Below are 17,659 nucleotides of genomic sequence, written 5' to 3'. Positions count from 1 at the left end.
ATCATTTTCTTTGCATTCATTCAGCTTCTCCTTTGGTCTTTACATGGTGGAGTTATCCAAACATTCAGTCACACATTACATGGCTGGCCCCTAATTTGATGTTGGTTTAAGTGCTACTTCCTTAGAAGTCTTCTCTGATGGTTCAATCTGAAACAGCACTATTATAATAGCCTTAATGTTTGGGGTTTTGGGGTGGTAGTGGGGTTACCATTTATCAGTATCTACCATTTTTATTGTTTACTTGTGTATTTATTTGTTTCTTGTCTCTCTTCTTCATCATTGTATCATCAGGGCCTAGAAAAATGCCTCATACTTGGAAGTATTCACTGTTGAATGAATAAGTAAATCAAATAGCCTTTGTTGGTCTTGCCTACATAGGATTATGGAAGTATCTTCTTTTAGCTACCCCTGGACACATAGCCTAAGAAGGTAACCTGGTAAAGCACATGGATTTCAACCATACCTCTTCCTCCCCACATTCTTGTGTAGCAGTGATTCTATTTCTCTGTGTTAATCAGAACCACTTGCCACAGCCAATGGAGAAGAGAGAGAGAGACAGAGAGATTACTTGAAAAAATAATAGCTAAAAAATTTCCAAGTTTGATGAAAGACATGGATATAAATATTTAAGAAATCCAATGAATTCCAAATAGGATGAACCAAAGAGATCCACATCAAGACACATTATAATCAATCTGTTGAAAGAAAAAAGAGAGACAAAAGCAGCAAGATAGAAGCAACTTGTCACATACAAGGAAATCTCAATAAGATTACTAGCAAATTTCTCATCAGAAACTTTGAAGGCCAGAAGGCAATGTGCTGATATATTCAAAGTGTTGAAAGGAAAAACAAAAATCCTCAACCAAGAATCCTGTAGCCAGAAAAGCTGTGCTTTTGTAATGAGGAAGAAACTAAAACATTCCCAGATAAACAAAAATTGAGAGAGTTCATTACTACTAGGCCTGACCTGCAAGAAATGCTCAAGGGAATCCCACAGGTTAAAATGAAAGGCCACTAGACAGTAACATGAAATGTATGAAGAAATAAAGATCTTAGTAAAAGTAAATACAGGGGGAATTATAAAACTATTATTATTGTAACTTCAGTTTATAATTCCACTTTTCATTTTTTACATGATTTAAGAAACTAATAACTTTTTTAAAATAATTATTCATCTAAAAGCTAATATTATTGTAACTTTGGTTTGCAACTCTACGTTTTATTTCTACTCAATTTAAGAGGCTGATGCAGCAAAAAATTAGTGGTCTATGTTTTTGGACACACAATGCATAAACATCTAATTTTGTGACATCAGTAGCAGAAAGGGGGTGGGAATGGAGCTGTATAGAAGCTGAATTTTTGTATGTAATTAAAGCTGGTATAAATTCAAATTAGAGTGTTGTAACTTTAGGATGTTAAATAAAATCCCTAGGGTACCACAAAGTAAATAGCCATAAAATATACGCAAAAGGAAATGAGATGAGAATTAAAGCATTTCACTACAAAAAAAAAAAAAAAAAAAAATCTCAACTCAAAAGAAAACAGTAATGCTGAAAATGAGAGACAAAAAAGCTATAAGGCATATATAAAACACATAGCAAAAGCAAGTCTCTTTATCAGTAATTACTCATTTTTTAAAAGGCTAGTCAAGTGAAGCAGTGGGAATGGAGAAGGAACAAAAAAATCTGTAACTGGTTTTGATCAATTAGTTGCAAACATCACTGCACTCAGACCAGCCTTCAGTAATTACTTTAAATGTTAATGAATTAAACTTCTTCCATAAGAAGATAGAGATTGGCAGAATGGATTTACAAAAAAAAAAAAAAAAAAAAAAAAACCATGATCCAACTGTATTCTGTCTACAAGAAACTCATGTTAGACCCAAAGATGCAAATAGGTTGAAATTGAAAGGATAGAAAAAGATATTCCATATAAATCATAATCAAAATTGAGCAGGGGCAGCTATACTAGTATCAGAAAGAAAAAAACTTTAAATAAAAAAAAGCTTACAAGAGACAAAGAAGAATATTATATAGTAATAAAAGTTTTGATGCAGCAAAAAGATACAACAATTAAAAACAGTAATGCACCTAATAACAAATCTTCAAAATGTTTGAAGCAAAAACTGACAGAATTGAAAGGAGAAACAGACAATCCTACAATAGTAATTGGAGACTCAATACCCCACCCTCAAGAATGGATATAAAAACCAGACAGAAGATAAGTAAGAAAATAGAGTACTTAAACAAGACAATAAACCAGCCATATCTAACAGACATACATGGAACAATGCCCAACAATGACAGAATATATATATTATCCTCGAGTGCAAATGGAACATTCTCCAGGATAGAGTATATATTAGGTCACAAATCAAGTTACAACACTCTAATTTGAATTTATACCAGCTTTAATTACATACAAATATTCAGCTTCTATACAGCTCCATTCCCACCCCCTTTCTGTTATCGATGTCACAAAATTAGATGTTTATGCATTGTATGTCCAAAAACATAGACCACTAATTTTTTGCTGCATCAGTCTCTTAAATTGAGTAGAAAATAAAACGTAGAGTTGCAAACCAAAGATAGATGCCATACAAAGTGTCTTCTCCAACCATGATGGGATGAAGTTGGAAATCAATAACAAAAGGAAAACTGAAAAAACCATAAATTTGTGGAAATTAAATAACACACTCAAATAATCGATAGGTCAACATATTAGTCAGCTCAGGCTGCCATAACAAAATATCATAGACTGGGTGGGTTAAAGAACAGACATTTAGTTCTCACAGTTCTGGAGGCTGGGAAGTCCAAAATTGAGATCTGGCAGATTCATTTCCCAGTGAGGGCCCTCTTCCTGGCTGTCTTCTCACTGTGTTCTCTCATGGTGGAGAGAGAGAACTCTGGTCTCCCTCCCTCTTCTTCAGAAGGAAGAAAGAGGTGACACGTCCCCAAACAGGTCCAAAATCTAGGGCAAATATCATTAGATTCTAAGACTCTTTAGTTAGATGCTCTGCCCTTCAGACCCACTGGAGCAGTGGTTCCACCCTTCATTTACATCTCAGACCTCACCGGAATGGCCTTTACCATATTTCTAACAATATTCTGTTCATAATTATTTATGTGTCCTCTAAGAAGATGGAAGCTTGCTTGACAGTTATCCTCTTCTTTCTGAGCCCTCACCAGAATCACCTTTAAACTCAGTTTATGGCAATCTTGGCTTTTTCTAGCATGAACCTCAAAATTCTTCCAGCCTCTATCCATTGCCCAGTTCCAATGCTGCTTTCATATTTTTAGGTATTTGTTACAGCAGCACCCACTTCACAGCACCAAATTTCTGTCTTCATCAGTTTGAGCTGCTATAACAAAATCAAAGACTGGGTGCCTTAAGCAACAGATGTTCATTTCTTATAGTTCTGGAGGCTGGAAGTCTGAGATCAGGGTAACAGTATGGATGGGTTATGGTGGGGGCCTTTTTCCAGGTTGCAGATGGCCATCTTCTTACTGTGTTCTCACATGGCCTTTCCTCAGTGCATGCTCACGGAGAGTCTCTCTCTCTCTTCCTCTTCTTATGAGGGCACTAATCACATCATAAAAGTCCCATCCTCATGATCTCATCTAAACCTAATTGCCTCCCAAAGGCCCCACCTCCAAATACCATCACATTGGGGGTTACAGGTTCAACATATAAATTTAGGGGGCACAGAAACATTCAGTTCCTCATATTCCACCCCAGGACCCCCACAATTCATGTCCTTCTCACATGTAAAATACAGTCACCATTCCAACAGCCCCAAAAGTCTTAACTCATTCCAACATCAATTCTAAAATCTAAAGTCCAAAGTTACATGTAAATATTACCTAAATCAGATATGGGTGAGATCCAGATTACGGTTCATACTGAGGCAAAATTCCTCTCCAGCTGTGAACCTGTGAAACCAGATAAATCGTGTACTTCCAAGATACAGTGGCAAGATAGGTATAGGGTAGACATTCCCATTCCAAAAGGAAGAAATCAGAAAGGAAGGAAGGAAGGGAGTGAGGAGGTGACTGAAGTGCCACACCTCTTCACGAGGTCCCACGCTGGGGAGTGGTTCAGGTGTTGGCAGTGAAGACCTTTTCCTCTCTGGGTGTGGGAGGCAGGAGTGGAGCGTCTTCAGGGTGATCTCGCTGTGGCTCGGAGGCAGCCACTCTTGCTTGTGAAGACGGCCCAGGAGGTTGCTGCCATCGGCCAGCTCTCACCCAGGCGGTCCTGACACACACACTAAAGCCATGGGAACCTTGAAGGGACACCTGCTGGCAGCAACGTTCCTCCTCTTCTACGCACTCTACTATTCGGTGCTGGTGTCCCTGGCCCTGCTGCGGGAACAGAGGGTCCTCAAACTCCCTCTGCCCCCAAGGGAGAAGCGAGGACACAGGTGGTGGCAGCGGGTACCACTGGAAGGAGTGGTGAAGGTGGTCATCACCCTGATTGGCATCCTCTCCGAGTTCTTCTACCCCCCAGGAGTAAACCGGCTGAGGTTAGTAGACTGGGAGGACCCTCGGCAGCCATTCATGTTCAAGAACAGCTGGCATCACGTCTCTATATATGGGTTCTTCCTGCTCAGTGGCGTGGTGGACATCATGAGCCAGTCGTGTTGGTCACGGCAGAACGTGAAGCTGGAGCGGGCAGCCGAGGCCCTGGCCTTCTACATGATGGTGCTGCTGTTTGCAAACCACCTGGAGAACAAGAGCATCCTGGAGATCCGAGTGCATGCCCTGTTCCTGGTGCCCACCTTCCTGGTTGCCCTGGTGCTCACCATTGAGGTCTGGGTCCCCGACCAGCCCCCACTCTGGGTGCTCAAGACCTGGATGGGGCTGGTGCTTGGCTCCTGGATGCTGCAGCTCTCCATGCTGTTGTACGCCCCTCCCTCCGGACAGCCCTGGCGGGCAGACAGCCCCATGGACCTCGCCTTCCTCACCATCTTCTTCTGCTGGCACCTGGGCTTAGGGGCTGCCGTGCTGGCTGCTGTCTATGGTCTCTGCAGCCTCTGGCACCATCACTGCTCCTCCTGGACAGAGGTCCCAGGTGCCAGGTACCAGGAGTGCCCCACAGATTCCAGTGGTGAAGAGCTGGAGAAGCTCAGGGAAGATGCCTTGCTGCAGGATGGAGTTGTCTAGGTACAGAAACTGTCTTTGTTTTATGCCATTTGTAATAAGAGTTTCAAGGGTGCCCACTGCACGCCCAGCATGGAAATGTCCTGAAATCCAGTATGGCTCTCCATCCCAAGAACCATCTTCCTTGTTCCCAAATAAACCTTCCAGCTCCTAGGATGACTTCTTGTATATTACTCTGTTCTCTCCAGGTCTGCTCTCTCCCGTCTCTTTATTCATTATGGTTCCTGGCCACACACACAGATGAGGTGAGAACAAATAGTGCTTTTCTCTGACAGCTTTTGGGATCCAAGAGGAGGAAATGAAATGAGGAAATAAAGTGAGATGAAGGAGGATTGGTGGAAACTCAGAGAAGGTTGTATCTGTCCTAGGCAGGGCAGAATTAGTGTGTGCTTGTGTGCACCTGCAGCTGGCAAACGTGTTTCAGTGGGTGGAGAGAGGGGTCTATTTTTGCATAATGGTGAGGTCTTCTGTTTCCTTCATTTCTCTGTTTTTTATTCACACTAAGTATAGCAGGATGAAGAATGCGTGCACATGTGTGTACGTGTGTAAACTGAAACAGAATAAGGCTACTTCCACCTCTCAGAGAGTAGGGATGAGGAGATTGGGGGTGGGGGCGATCAATTTAGCAGGGACTTAAGTCTGGGGAGAAAGGGGGCAGGGAGGAATTCCCAAAGGTGGTTGTATGAAATGAGGATGATTTAAGTATAATTTAAAGTGTCCTCTTTTTTTTTTTTTTTTTTTTTTTTTGCTGTGACACAGAACAACTATGGTTCCAACTCTTTTGGTAAAGTCTATTACATGTGTATATGTCTTGTGTGAGTGAATCTGAGAGAAAACCAAAGAAAAGGCCCAGGTCTCAATTACTGGGAGCAGAGGGGAAAGAACTGCCACAAAATGAGGGGTGCAAATGGTCTCAGTGGCTCTGAAGATGCAGCAACTCAGAGTGGAGAAAACTTGAGAATGGCAGCCCGCTGGGATCTGCAGCCATTTTCAGCTAGTCATTGGACTTCTGCCAGAATGAGGTGCTAGTAAATTCACGTATGCAGTGAAATATATGAAAACAAACTATATAAAAACTACTTATCTCTGGGCAGAATTAGAAAGCCATTGCCTCTAATACCACGAGACAGCTTAAGTGAGATGGATAGACGCAGCATCTGGAAGCCCGAAGAGACAGGTAGAAGGAAGGAGATGCCCGCCACAGATGTGGAGAAAGGACCACAGAGAAAAGTATCCATTGTGAAGCTGCTGCAATCACTCCACCCCCCATGCAGCCAGAAATGCTCTCCTCAAAGACTGAAAAGCTTCAAGATGCATAGAGAGGTTTGCAGGATGGCAGACAAGACACCCTGCACACTGTCATTTGAAAATACCACTGGACACCCTCTAAAGAAGCAGTGCACAAGAACATAGAAAGTAGGCCCTGGAGACTTTGGGACAATGGGTTAATATTAGGGAGGGGAGCGAGGAAAGGAGTAGAGAAGGGCCAGGGGCCTAACAACTTACACTGGCAGGGCTTGGAGAGGAGGGAGACACTGGATCTCAGAGGAAGAGAAATTTGTCTTCCTCCAGCAGCTGGAACCAGGCCCATCCCAACTTTCCTCACCAGCAGAGGAGGAAACAATCTGGGGAAAGACCAGCACCCTTCTTTCTGTCTCCACCCCAAGAACCCAGAAGCAGAGCCAGACTCACCCTGAGACTAATAAAGCTTAAGCTTCAAGGCCCCTCAGTTTACATGTCTTGTCCAAGGCCCTGGGAGGGATCTTAACAAGGAGTTCACAAGATCACATGTCACTGAAAATTTGCAAAAGTAAGATTTTTTTTGTATTCTTTTTCCTAAAGAGGGTCCTCCAAATTGTATGAGCCTCAGGAGGCTTAACACAGACGTACTTTCAGGATGCCTTATGATAAACACATCTCTTCACCTGTTAGGGGAACATTCTTTGTTAGAAGACAGTGTTAAGGCTCTTCCTTATTCAACTTGGAAACAAAAAGCTTAAAATGTAAATGACACCACAAACTGGCTGAAAATCACCTGCTAAAGTATAATCCCTCCATCATAAATGATGTGTAAATGAGTGTTATGAGATCCTAGGCCTAATCTAATAAAGAGGAATCAGAGGAGCAGAAGACTGGTGGCTAGCGGAGGAGGTGGGAGTGGTTTAGAGGGATTGGTCCTGTTTACCTTCACTTACGCTGTGGAGGGAAAGTTTTTTCTGCACATCTGGCCTTTGCTGTATTAGTCTGGGTTCCCCAGTGAATCAGAACCAATAGGATGGATGGATGGATGGATGGATGGATGGATAGATGAACAGACAGAGATTTTAAGGAACTGGCTTATGCAATCATGAGGGCTGGTAAGTCCAAAATCTGCAGGGCAGGTCAGCAGGCCAGGGAAGAGTTGCTATTACAGTCTAGAGCCTGAAGGTAGTCTGGAGGCAGAATTCCTTCTACCTCAGGGAACTTCAGTCTTTTCCCTTCAGGCCCGCAACTGATTACATGAGGCCCATTCACATCATAGAGGGTAATCTGCTTAATCAAAGTGTACTGATTTAAATGTTAATCTCACCTAAAAAATGCCTTCACAGAAACTTCTAGACTGATGTTTGGCCAAACAACTGGGTACCATAGCCTAGCCAAGTTGACACTTAAAATTAACCTTCATACTCCGTATTGGAGCGTGGCCACTCAGACTTCATGTACATCAGCTGTGTTTGTGTGATTTTTGGAGATCTTCCAAAACAACACAATAACTTCGTTTTAAAGGGACCTCATCATCATAGGATCGAACTGCAGTCTGACTACATAATGCTATCAGGACTTCTTCCTTTCCGTGTTCTCTCTAGTGGGAGAGAGAGTGATGGGTGTGCAGGAAGGGGACACTTACTTTTAAAGATTAAAAAATAATGTTTAGAGGGGTTTTAAAACTATTATTAATGTTATAAACTTAGACATATTAGAAAATACCAAAAAAGTATTTTGAAATCTACCTAACACCCTCTCCCAGAATTAATTACTGCTTAGGAAAGCTAAAAGGGTGAGAGATTATTTCAATCACACCGCAGATGATAATAGGGTTTATATATCAAGGGTGGGGCCTTTCCTGGTGATGACAAACCCAGGATGTGCTTGATGACCAAACAGTGGATGAGTCAAGTGTTCTGGAGGTGAAGGTAACCAAACATGAAAATATTAAGAACTGGGAGTCTCATGTTGTGGGAAGGAACCGAGAAAGGATAATGACATGCTGGAGAAGATGGCAACCTTAGGCTGGAGGAGAATCTCAGAGCCCCAGTCCTCAGTGAGTTTTCAAGGGTGACTTAAAGGCATCAAGGAGGGCCAGAAGACAGGAAATGTAGACAGCATGAGCTTCAAAGGAGGAAATGATCAGGGTTATTAAGCAGGAATGGTAATACCTGCCCCACAGAAGTATTGTGAGAAATAAATGAGTTACTGCATGTACAACACTTAACAAGAGCATGATGTACAGTAGATACTCAATAAATATTAGTTTGACAGACTGAATATACAAACAGACAACGGCCAGACCATGTAAAAAAAAAAAAAACAGAACTCTGACCTACAATATGCATCAATTAGCCCATGAAACCAACCCATTATCTATAGTAACTAGCCCAGGAAGGCAGCCAGTTACCTATAAATCAGACTTATAGAAAGTCAGTTAGCAATATGTAGTAACCAGTCCAGTAATGATTGTCCCCAGATGGCCAGGACTTGATTAATAACTAACAGCTTCCCTAATTTTTGCCCCACTTTCAACTTAAGACCAACCAGAAAAAGCCAAATATGTACCCTAACCAACCACATACACTGCCTACTTCTAGTTACCCATCTATGGCTTCCCTAGGCCAACAGCCTCCAATCAGGATATACCCAAAGTCTTCCTTCTTTTCCACTACAAAGCTTTCCCACTTCTCTAAACAGAAGTGATGGTGGCTGACTCCTTTGCTACAGCAAGCTCAGAACAAATAGCCTTTGCTTGCTCTCATTTGGTTTGTCTGCATTTATTTCCAACAGTTCAATTCTTTTATTTATTCATCCAAGCAGTTACTCAATATTTATCACACATCTATTACATACCAGACTCCATGCTAGGCCCTGAGAATTAAATGACCTAGATGCCAGGATCTCTGCCTTCAGTGTAATTATAGTTCAGAGGGAGGAGAAAGGCAAATAAACAGTAAGCGAAGCACAGTCTCAAAAGGGCTGTGATGAGGGGCATCTAAGCCACACTTGGGGATCTGAGAAAGCTTCCTAGAAAAGTGATGTCATCACAGGGACCTGAAGAATGAGTATGGCCAGGGGAAGAGGGATGGAGAAATATTCAGGCAAGTGGAAAAGGGCCAAGGAAAAGTCCGCAGTCTACAGACAGCACAAACATCCAAGGAAGTGCACAAAAGTGAGATGGTTGGACCTTGGTGTTTGAGCTGGGACTGATAAGCCATGAAGGTGGAAAGGCAGACAAGAGTCAGTGTCCTCCTGGGCCACATTAAGGAATCTGGCATTTATCTTGAAATAATGATCAAATACCCATTTTGAAATATGGCTGCATGTGGAGTGCAGTCTGGAGGAGTGCAAACGCGGAAACAGGGAGACCATCAGGAAGCTAACAGGTGATGGTGATGGATGAGAGGAAACAGGGAAAGCACATGGATTGGAGAGCTGATTTAGATGGCTCCTGATGGGATGTTGTGGCTGGAGGTCAGCAGGAGGAGCAACTGGGGAAGAAGCCAAAGCTTCCGCAGCTGGGAGGAAAGTAGATGCAACCACTGAGATAATGAAAACCAGGACAGGGAAATGCAGGAGACAAGGTGAATTCCAGATGGAGGTATGAAGTTTGAGGTATTCTGGAAGCAACAAGATGTACAAGTCTGGAGCTCAAGAGAAAGAGATGGGTAGAGAGGGAGATCTGGGAGTCGTGAGCAAGTGAATGACCATAAAAGCCACGGAGAGATGGGTGAGGTCACACAGGAGAGGGTGCAGGGAAGAAGGCTTAGAACAGAACTCTGGGAGGCACCCGCATCTCATTGGGAAAAAGGACAGAGGCGTTTGCAAGGGAGACCAAGAAAGAGTAGCCAAGAAGGTAGAAGGAAAGCCAGGAGCATGTTGTAACACAGAAACCAAATATTGACACTGTCCCAAGAAAGGGAGTAGCCAACAAAGCCTCCTTTCTTATTACCCGTTCCCTTCGTTTCCATCCCTTCCCAGAGAAGAATGGCCCCTGGAATGTTGGGAGGAAACATATTCTCTCAAGACTCGTGGAACGGGTCCTGCTTTGTTTGCCTCCCAGTGTTGCCCAAGCCTCACCAACAGTGTGGGCCTTGACTACACCGGATGATGAAGGAAGAAGGAGAAATGAACGTTCTTAAGACAAAGACTTCCCCCTAAGGCATACTCAGCTAAGGATTTTATCAATATCTTGGTAAAGTGGAACTAGAAGTTAATTCCAGGACCACACTGAACATTACGCCCATCTGATGAGTGTACATTACATAGTTAGCTGTTCGGTTCATTGACCCTAGTTATCGAGAGTTTTCCATGCACCAGGTGGAAAACTGAAATCAAGTTTCCTCTCTCCTCTCTAGCCTGGGAGTACAAAAGGGATCACAGAAAGGATACTGGTCCATATGCCATGGTCACCCAGCCCTTAAAGCCTGAGCCAGGCACCTCCGTGAACCCGCCCTGGCCTCTCCCTGTCCCCGCTCCCCCCATCCCTTCCCTTCTCTCCCTCCCTCCCTATTCCTTCCCACCGCCTTCTGGCTTCCAGGGGAGTCTAGAGATCACCTTCCCCTCCCCCACTGCAGGTGGCGTCCCTGGCCACCAGGCCGGTTTCTCCTCCACTTAGCAATCCCTTGACGACGCTGAGCGGAGCCCGCGCTCAACCGGGAAACGCCCTTACCCCCGCACTGTGCGCCCAACCCCGGCCGCCTTCGCCAGGGCAGTTCCGACCTCCCGCCACAGCCCCTCCCTTCAAGGACGCCGATGCCAGGAACCAACCTCGAGAGCAGCAGTGCGCTGTCGCCTGGCAGCATCCTCACGCTCTCTCAAATCAACCTGACCCGGTGTCCCGGGACGGAATCTGGGGGAGTGGAAACTGGGAGACTGGTGGGAGAGAGGCTTGGTTTCCACTTTTTTTTTTTTTTAACTTTTGATTGTTTTACCATGTGCAGAAGAAAGAATACGGGTAATGCACTTGATTTGTAAAAAAAAAATTTTAATCAAAATATAAAGTTTGCCAAAGGCACGGAGCTAGCTGGAAACGGAGGCGTGCAGGGAGCCCAGAGCTGCAGCTCCGCTACCCTCCACTGCCGCCCTCACCCCCGCCCGCGTAGGCTGGCAGGAGCTGGGGCGGGGGCGTGCACTCAGCGAGGTTTAGGGGCCGCGAGCGCGCGAGGCCCCCGAGGAGCAGGAGACGGGACCGGCGCGCGGCGGGGTTTCCGCGGCGACCGGACGCCCGGGGGAGGAGCGCGCGCCGCCGCCGGCCCGTGTGCGCCGCGCCTCGCGGCCCGGGAGAGGGCCCCAAGGAAGAGGAAAAATAAGAAAGAATAATATTCTCAGAACAAAGTTGGCCTTATTCATAAAAGTAGTGTCAAAACATTCCTTCTATGACACAGTACAAGGTCATGATGAAATATCTCAGAAATCCTATCTCCTGTCTCGAAATTCCAATACTCATTTAAGTAATGCATTGTGCTACTTAAAAAGACTTTGAAGACCACATCCAATAACCCCAAGATAATGCATATTTTAATACAATGGGATTCACTACAGGCCACTGCCCAGCCCAGTTCTCAATCCCAAGTCTCAAACTAACGCAGACTAAGGGGATAATAACACTTTCCTACAGGGCAGGTGCTAAGAGTAGAGATAATGTTTGGGACGTGCGTGGCTCAACGTGCGTGGCTCAAGGTGGTATAAAAGCTAGTCCTTGTCATCGTTTTGGACTACACACACACACGCACGCACGCACGCACACACACATACTAAACACAGAAGGAGAGCGCGAGTGCTGCGTGAATCTCCCTGACTGCATGCGGTTGGTTGTGTGATAACGTTTGCAGGGGAATCCCAGGCAATGTTGTTGTAGGGGTTAGTACCGGGCCAGTGGGGAGGAGGTAACGGGAGACAGAGAAGAGGTTTAGAAGTAACTAAACTGGGACTTGCTCAGTTGCATATATGAATAGCTGTGTATAATATGCTTCAATATTTTTATTTTTGTGCTTTTTTTTCTGGTACAGACCGTCTGAAAAAGCTTTTTAACATCACAGTAATGCAACCATACATTTACATGATTGAGCTTTGGACGCTGTTTATTTCACTGTGGCCTGGGGTTATTTTGTTTCATCAGGTGGTGGATAATAGAGGCTGGACCAGAAGAAGAAACTGTAAAATAAGAGAATGCAAGAGGTCTTGGAGAAGTTAGGCCATCGAAGGTGGACCACTCAGGGCTGCATCGGAGTAACAGTGAAAATCTTGAAAAACCGCATGGAATTCAAACTAAATAATACACGATTTTCACAAAATGTTTTTGTTTGCATTGTGTTAAACATCTGGTGCTAATTTTTTTTAATGGCCTACAAAGCCATGTTGCCAATAAATTATAACTGAGTCTCATCTGTGGCACATATAATATAATGCCATTGGAAAAGGGAATTTTTTTTCTATGAAATAAATTTTAAGGATTTTGAATACTGTCAATGCCTTTGTATACACTGTCTAATTTTGGAAATAAATTTCCACTGTGGCTTTTTCTATTTCTTAACCTTACACATGTGAGTAGGAGACCTTCCTTATCCCACTGGGGGTTCTCATCCACCAGGAATGAAAATTTGCTTGGCTGATTTTATTGACAAGAGAAGTAGGTGAGAATCTGAGCTTCGTGTAAAGATGTGTTCTTGGCTTTTGGCTAGAGAACATAATTCAAACGTGCTCCACGAGCCAGAGAGTAGTGGGTCAGGAGCAGGTAGGACAAGGGCCAGAGACCACTAGGTCAATGGAGAAAGGGAAGCAAAATTACATTTGTTGGGGGACATATTTGTGTCAAGTACTGTACGAGAACTTTGCATACATTACCATTTTTAAGCCCCACAGCCAATGAGTCACAGTTAAAGGCACCATTATCCCCATTTCGGTTCAGAGAGAGAATGACCTGCCCAAGGTCACAAAGGTGGTCTCCAAAACACAATGCAGTATCTGTGAGAGTTATACCCATTGGCCCAAAGCCTAAAGGAAGGACTCTTGGGACCTCATCAAGTGTGTTTTCCTCAATCAGGAGTCCAGGCTCCAAGGTGCACAGGAAAGCTCCAGACCAACATGGAGCTTATGCACTATCAGTGAAGACTAGGGATGCAGGAGAGTTCTGGCCTGAGTTTCATAGAAAAGCCTTGGACACAGGCTCTTTTAGCTCAAAAGATGGCTCCAGGACGGCTGACTCACCTGGTCTAACAACCAAACCAAACACTGTGAAGAAAGAGCTCAGCTCAGCCAAGACTAACTGTAGGAGGACAAGGAGCCTCTGCCGGGATCCCAACCATGCCTTGGCCTTTATATTTTCATAGTGTATTTGGATCTCGTTTTCTCAATAATTCCGTGAGTTTATGTGCAAAGCATGCTGGAGCTTAACAGGTGGTCCACGAGGAAAAGAAAAAAGCCAGAACCACGTACACAAGGGAACTGACCTGGTTTGGGGGGGAGTAAAGGTCAGAGAACTCAGGCTTAGTTTTATGCCAGAGGAAGGCCAGTCTGGTGGGTGGGTCCAACATAAGGGATTGGTTAAATGAACTATGGTACCTCTCAGGACAGGGTAAAAAGCAGCCTTAAACACCATATTTAACGACAGAGAGAGATGTTCAACGTAACACATAACACATTTCTGTTACATTAAAGACGTTTTTCAACAGAATCTGAAACTACAGATCCAGGGGCAGAAGCAGAGTCTTCAGTTCCAGCCACCACCATGGTTTCTGCTGTGAACCCTGGACACATCTTACAGTTCTCAGGCACTACTACACCAGGCTAACATCTGGCCCGGAGCGATGGTCAGGATCAGATCCAACTCCTGCCACTTCAAAACCACAGAAGCACATGCCATCTTCTTTCCCTTTCTAATTAGGGCAGCTTTTATTTTAAGCATTCAGAACCCGAAGAGAAGGGATTTCAAGTTAAAGATGACAGATTAACCATCTCTGTGTGATGGAGTTTGAATGTGTTGTTCCCTCCAAAACTCATGTGGAAATTTGATCTCCAATGTGGCACTGTTGGAAAATGATTGAGTCATGGGGACGGAGCCCTCATGAATGGATTAATTCTCTCCCGGGTGGGGGGTTAATGAGTGAGTTCTCGCTCTATTAGTTCCCACGAGAGCTCATTGGTTAAAAAGACCCTGGCACCTTCTCTCTCTCTCTTGCTTCCTCTCTCTTGCTTCCTCTCACCATGTGATCTGCTTGCACCCACCGGCTGCCTGCCACTTTCCGCCATGAGTAGAAGCAGTCTGAGGCCCTCACCAGATGGGCTGTCCCAGAATCGTAGGCCAAATAAACCTCTTTTCCTTATAAATTACCCCGTCTCAGGTGTTTTCTCTTATAGCAACACAAAATGGACTAAAACAGAAAATTGGGACCGAGGAGTGGGGTGTTGCTAAACAGATACCTGAAAATGTGGATGCAGCTTTGGAACTGGGTAACAGGCAAAGGTTGGAGGAGTTTGGAGGACTTAGAAGAAGAGAGAAAGATGAGGGAAAGTTTGGAATGTCTTAGAGACTTATGTGGTGGCAAGCAGAAAGCTGATAGAAATGTGGACAGTAAAGGCCATGCGGATGATGAGGTCTCAGAAATGAGGAACTTATTGGGAATTGGACAGAAGATCACCCTTGCTACACCATAGCAAAGAACTTGGCCGCATTGTGTCTGTGCCCTTGGACTTTGTGGAAGGTGGGACTTAAGAGTTGTGAACCAGAGCATTTGGCTGAAGAAATTTCCAAGCAGCAAAGCATTAAGGACACTGCATGGTTATTTCTAACAGCCTATGCTGAGTTATGGCAGAAAAGGCATGATGTAAAGCCAGAATTTAAAAGGGAATCAAAGTGTAAAGACTTGGAAAATTTGCAGCCTGGCCATGCAGTAAAGAAGCAGAGAGCCGGCAAACAATGCAAGGGTGAAGCAGATAAACTGGTTGCTGAAGACATTATCTTGGCAGTGAGGCAGCCAGATGCTAATAGCAGAGAAAATGAGAGGAAAGCCCTGCAGCCATTTGAGAAGTCTGGAAGGGTGCCCCACCCATCACAGACCATGAGGCCTAGAAGGACTGAGTTATCCTGGAGGACAGACCTGGGGCACAACTGCCCTCGGGGAACCTGCTCCCTGCATCCCAGCTGCTCCAGCTGGAGCGGCCCCAAGTGTGGTTCGTGCAGCAGCCCTGGAGAGTAGAGGCCCGAAACCTCAGTGGCATCCACCTTGTGTTAAGTCTGCAGGCCAGCAGGATATGGGAGCAGTGGAGGCATGGCAGCCTCCACCCAGATTCTAGAGGATGTATGGAAAAGCCTGGGGGCCCAGGCAGAGACCTGCCACAGGGGCAGAGCCACCACAGAGGTCATCTACTAGAGTAATGCTGAGCAGAAAAGTAGGGTCAGAGCCCCCACAGGGAGCCCCACCAAGGAAATGTCTAGTACAGCCAATGCAGCAGGGCTGCCACCAGGACCCCAGAACTTTGGGGCCACTGGTAATGTGCAACGCAGGCCTGGAAAAGCCACAGGCACTAGCGTGGCCCACTGGGCTGTGTCAGGCAGAGCTGTGGGAACAAGTCTGCCTGATGCTTTGGGGGGGGCCCAGATGCCCAATTGTGCCCAGGAGTCAAAGAACATTATTTTGGAGCTTTAAGACATAATGTCTGCCCTGCTGGGTTTTGGACTTGTTTGGGGCCTGTTTCTCCTTTCTTCTGGTCTACTCCTCCCATTTGGAATGGGAATGTATACCCAACGTCTGTTCCACCATTGAATCTTGGCAGTAGATAAATTTGGTTTTGGTTTTTGCAGGTTCACAGCTGGGAGGACTTTTGCTTTTGGTCTCAAAGGAGACTTTGGACTTTAGACTTTTAAGTTGGTGCTGGAGCAAGCTAACACTTTTGGGACTGTTGGGATGGAATGATTGTATTTTGTATATGAGAGGAACATGAGTTTTGGGGGACCGGGGGTGGAATGATGAAGTTTGGATGTGTTGTCCCCTCCAAAACTCATGTGGAAATTTGATCTCCAATGTGGCAGTGTTGGAAACTGATTGAGTCATGGGGACGGATCCCTCATGAATGGATTGATGCTCTCCCTGCGGGAGGAGGATTAATGAGAGAGATCTCGCTCTATTAGTTCCCACGAGAGCTTGTTGCTTAAAAAGACCCTGGCACCTTCTCTCTCTCTCTTGCTTCCTCTCACCATGTGATCTGCTTGTACCCGCTGGCTGCCTGCCGCTTTCCACCACAAGTAGAAGCAGCCTGAGGTCCACGCCAGATGCAGCTGTCCCAGAATCATAAGCCAAATAAACCTCTTTTCCTTATAAATTACCCAGTCTCAGGTGTTTTCTGTTATAGCAACACAAAACGGACTAAAACACTGTGTATTTCCTTTCTCTCCCACATTCTCACTTAATTTAAAATGACGGGGAAAAAACTAATAAACTACAACCGTAAGAGAATGAGAGAAGGGCCAGCAACAAATATGAGATTTTAACAAAATTCTGGAAGACAGGAAGCAGAAGGAGGAGTGATGGCTAAACTTATAGTGTGAAGGAAGCTGCAGATTAGAACATCAGCACAGAGGTAAGAAATACACAAAGAAGCTGTTTAGCCCTACAGAGTGTCAGAGAAACACAGGTCTCTAAGAAACCAGGTACAGTACAGCAGATGGCAAGAGAGATGTGTAGGGTTGAAAACAGGGTGGCTAATTGAAAGTATATGTGGAATAAAAAATTCCCCATTCTCTCCTTTCTCCATTTCCCCTGTGGGCAAAAACAGATGTCCATCCTCCCGGGAGAAGGATAGAGGTTTCTACTGGGGAAATGAGTGAGCTCCAACAGAATGGCCAGTTCCTGCACGATCACCCTTAAGCCAAGTCCAGCCCCCACTGCGCTCCCCACTGCCTCGGGCTCCTAATATCCTGTTAGTGCCATACTGTCAAATATGAGCAGTCACTCAATCACCCCTAGAAATTTGAGTAAAGTTTCCAAAATAAATAAAACAAATATTTAAAATATACTCTACTACATTTCCATGGGACGGTGATAGTTGTCTGCACCTAAATCTTTTCACACAACCTACAAAACTTATAAACATCAACAAGGAGAGCAACTTAAATCATATATAATCCATCTCTACATAATAACTACAAAGCAGATATTCTACAACTTTAATTTACATATAAAAGGAGAAAATAAACATACGATACCGGCAAAGGTGGCTCCCGAGACCACTCCGAAACAGAGAGTCAGGTGAAG

The 17,659-nt window shown here is 44.6% G+C and overlaps 1 protein-coding gene across 1 annotated transcript; it reads left to right on the top strand.

The window, feature by feature from the left end:
- Positions 1-4,209: 4,209 nt before the first annotated feature.
- LOC134361642 (transmembrane epididymal protein 1A-like) lies at positions 4,210-5,312 on the top strand. Its single transcript, XM_063076661.1, has one exon. It carries the CDS (start codon positions 4,275-4,277, stop codon positions 5,160-5,162), a length of 888 nt encoding a protein of 295 aa, XP_062932731.1. The 5' UTR covers positions 4,210-4,274; the 3' UTR covers positions 5,163-5,312.
- The last annotated feature ends 12,347 nt before the right edge of the window (positions 5,313-17,659 follow it).

This window comes from Cynocephalus volans, chromosome 1 (assembly GCF_027409185.1).
Source record: "Cynocephalus volans isolate mCynVol1 chromosome 1, mCynVol1.pri, whole genome shotgun sequence".
Classification (NCBI taxonomy): Eukaryota; Metazoa; Chordata; class Mammalia; order Dermoptera; family Cynocephalidae; genus Cynocephalus; species Cynocephalus volans.
This window is presented reverse-complemented; position numbering and strand designations above follow the sequence as displayed.

What these genes read in the sequence shown, in the direction of transcription:
- LOC134361642 (XM_063076661.1), top strand. Translation starts at nt 4,275, where the DNA reads ATGGGAACCTTGAAGGGACACCTGCTGGCAGCAACGTTCCTCCTCTTC.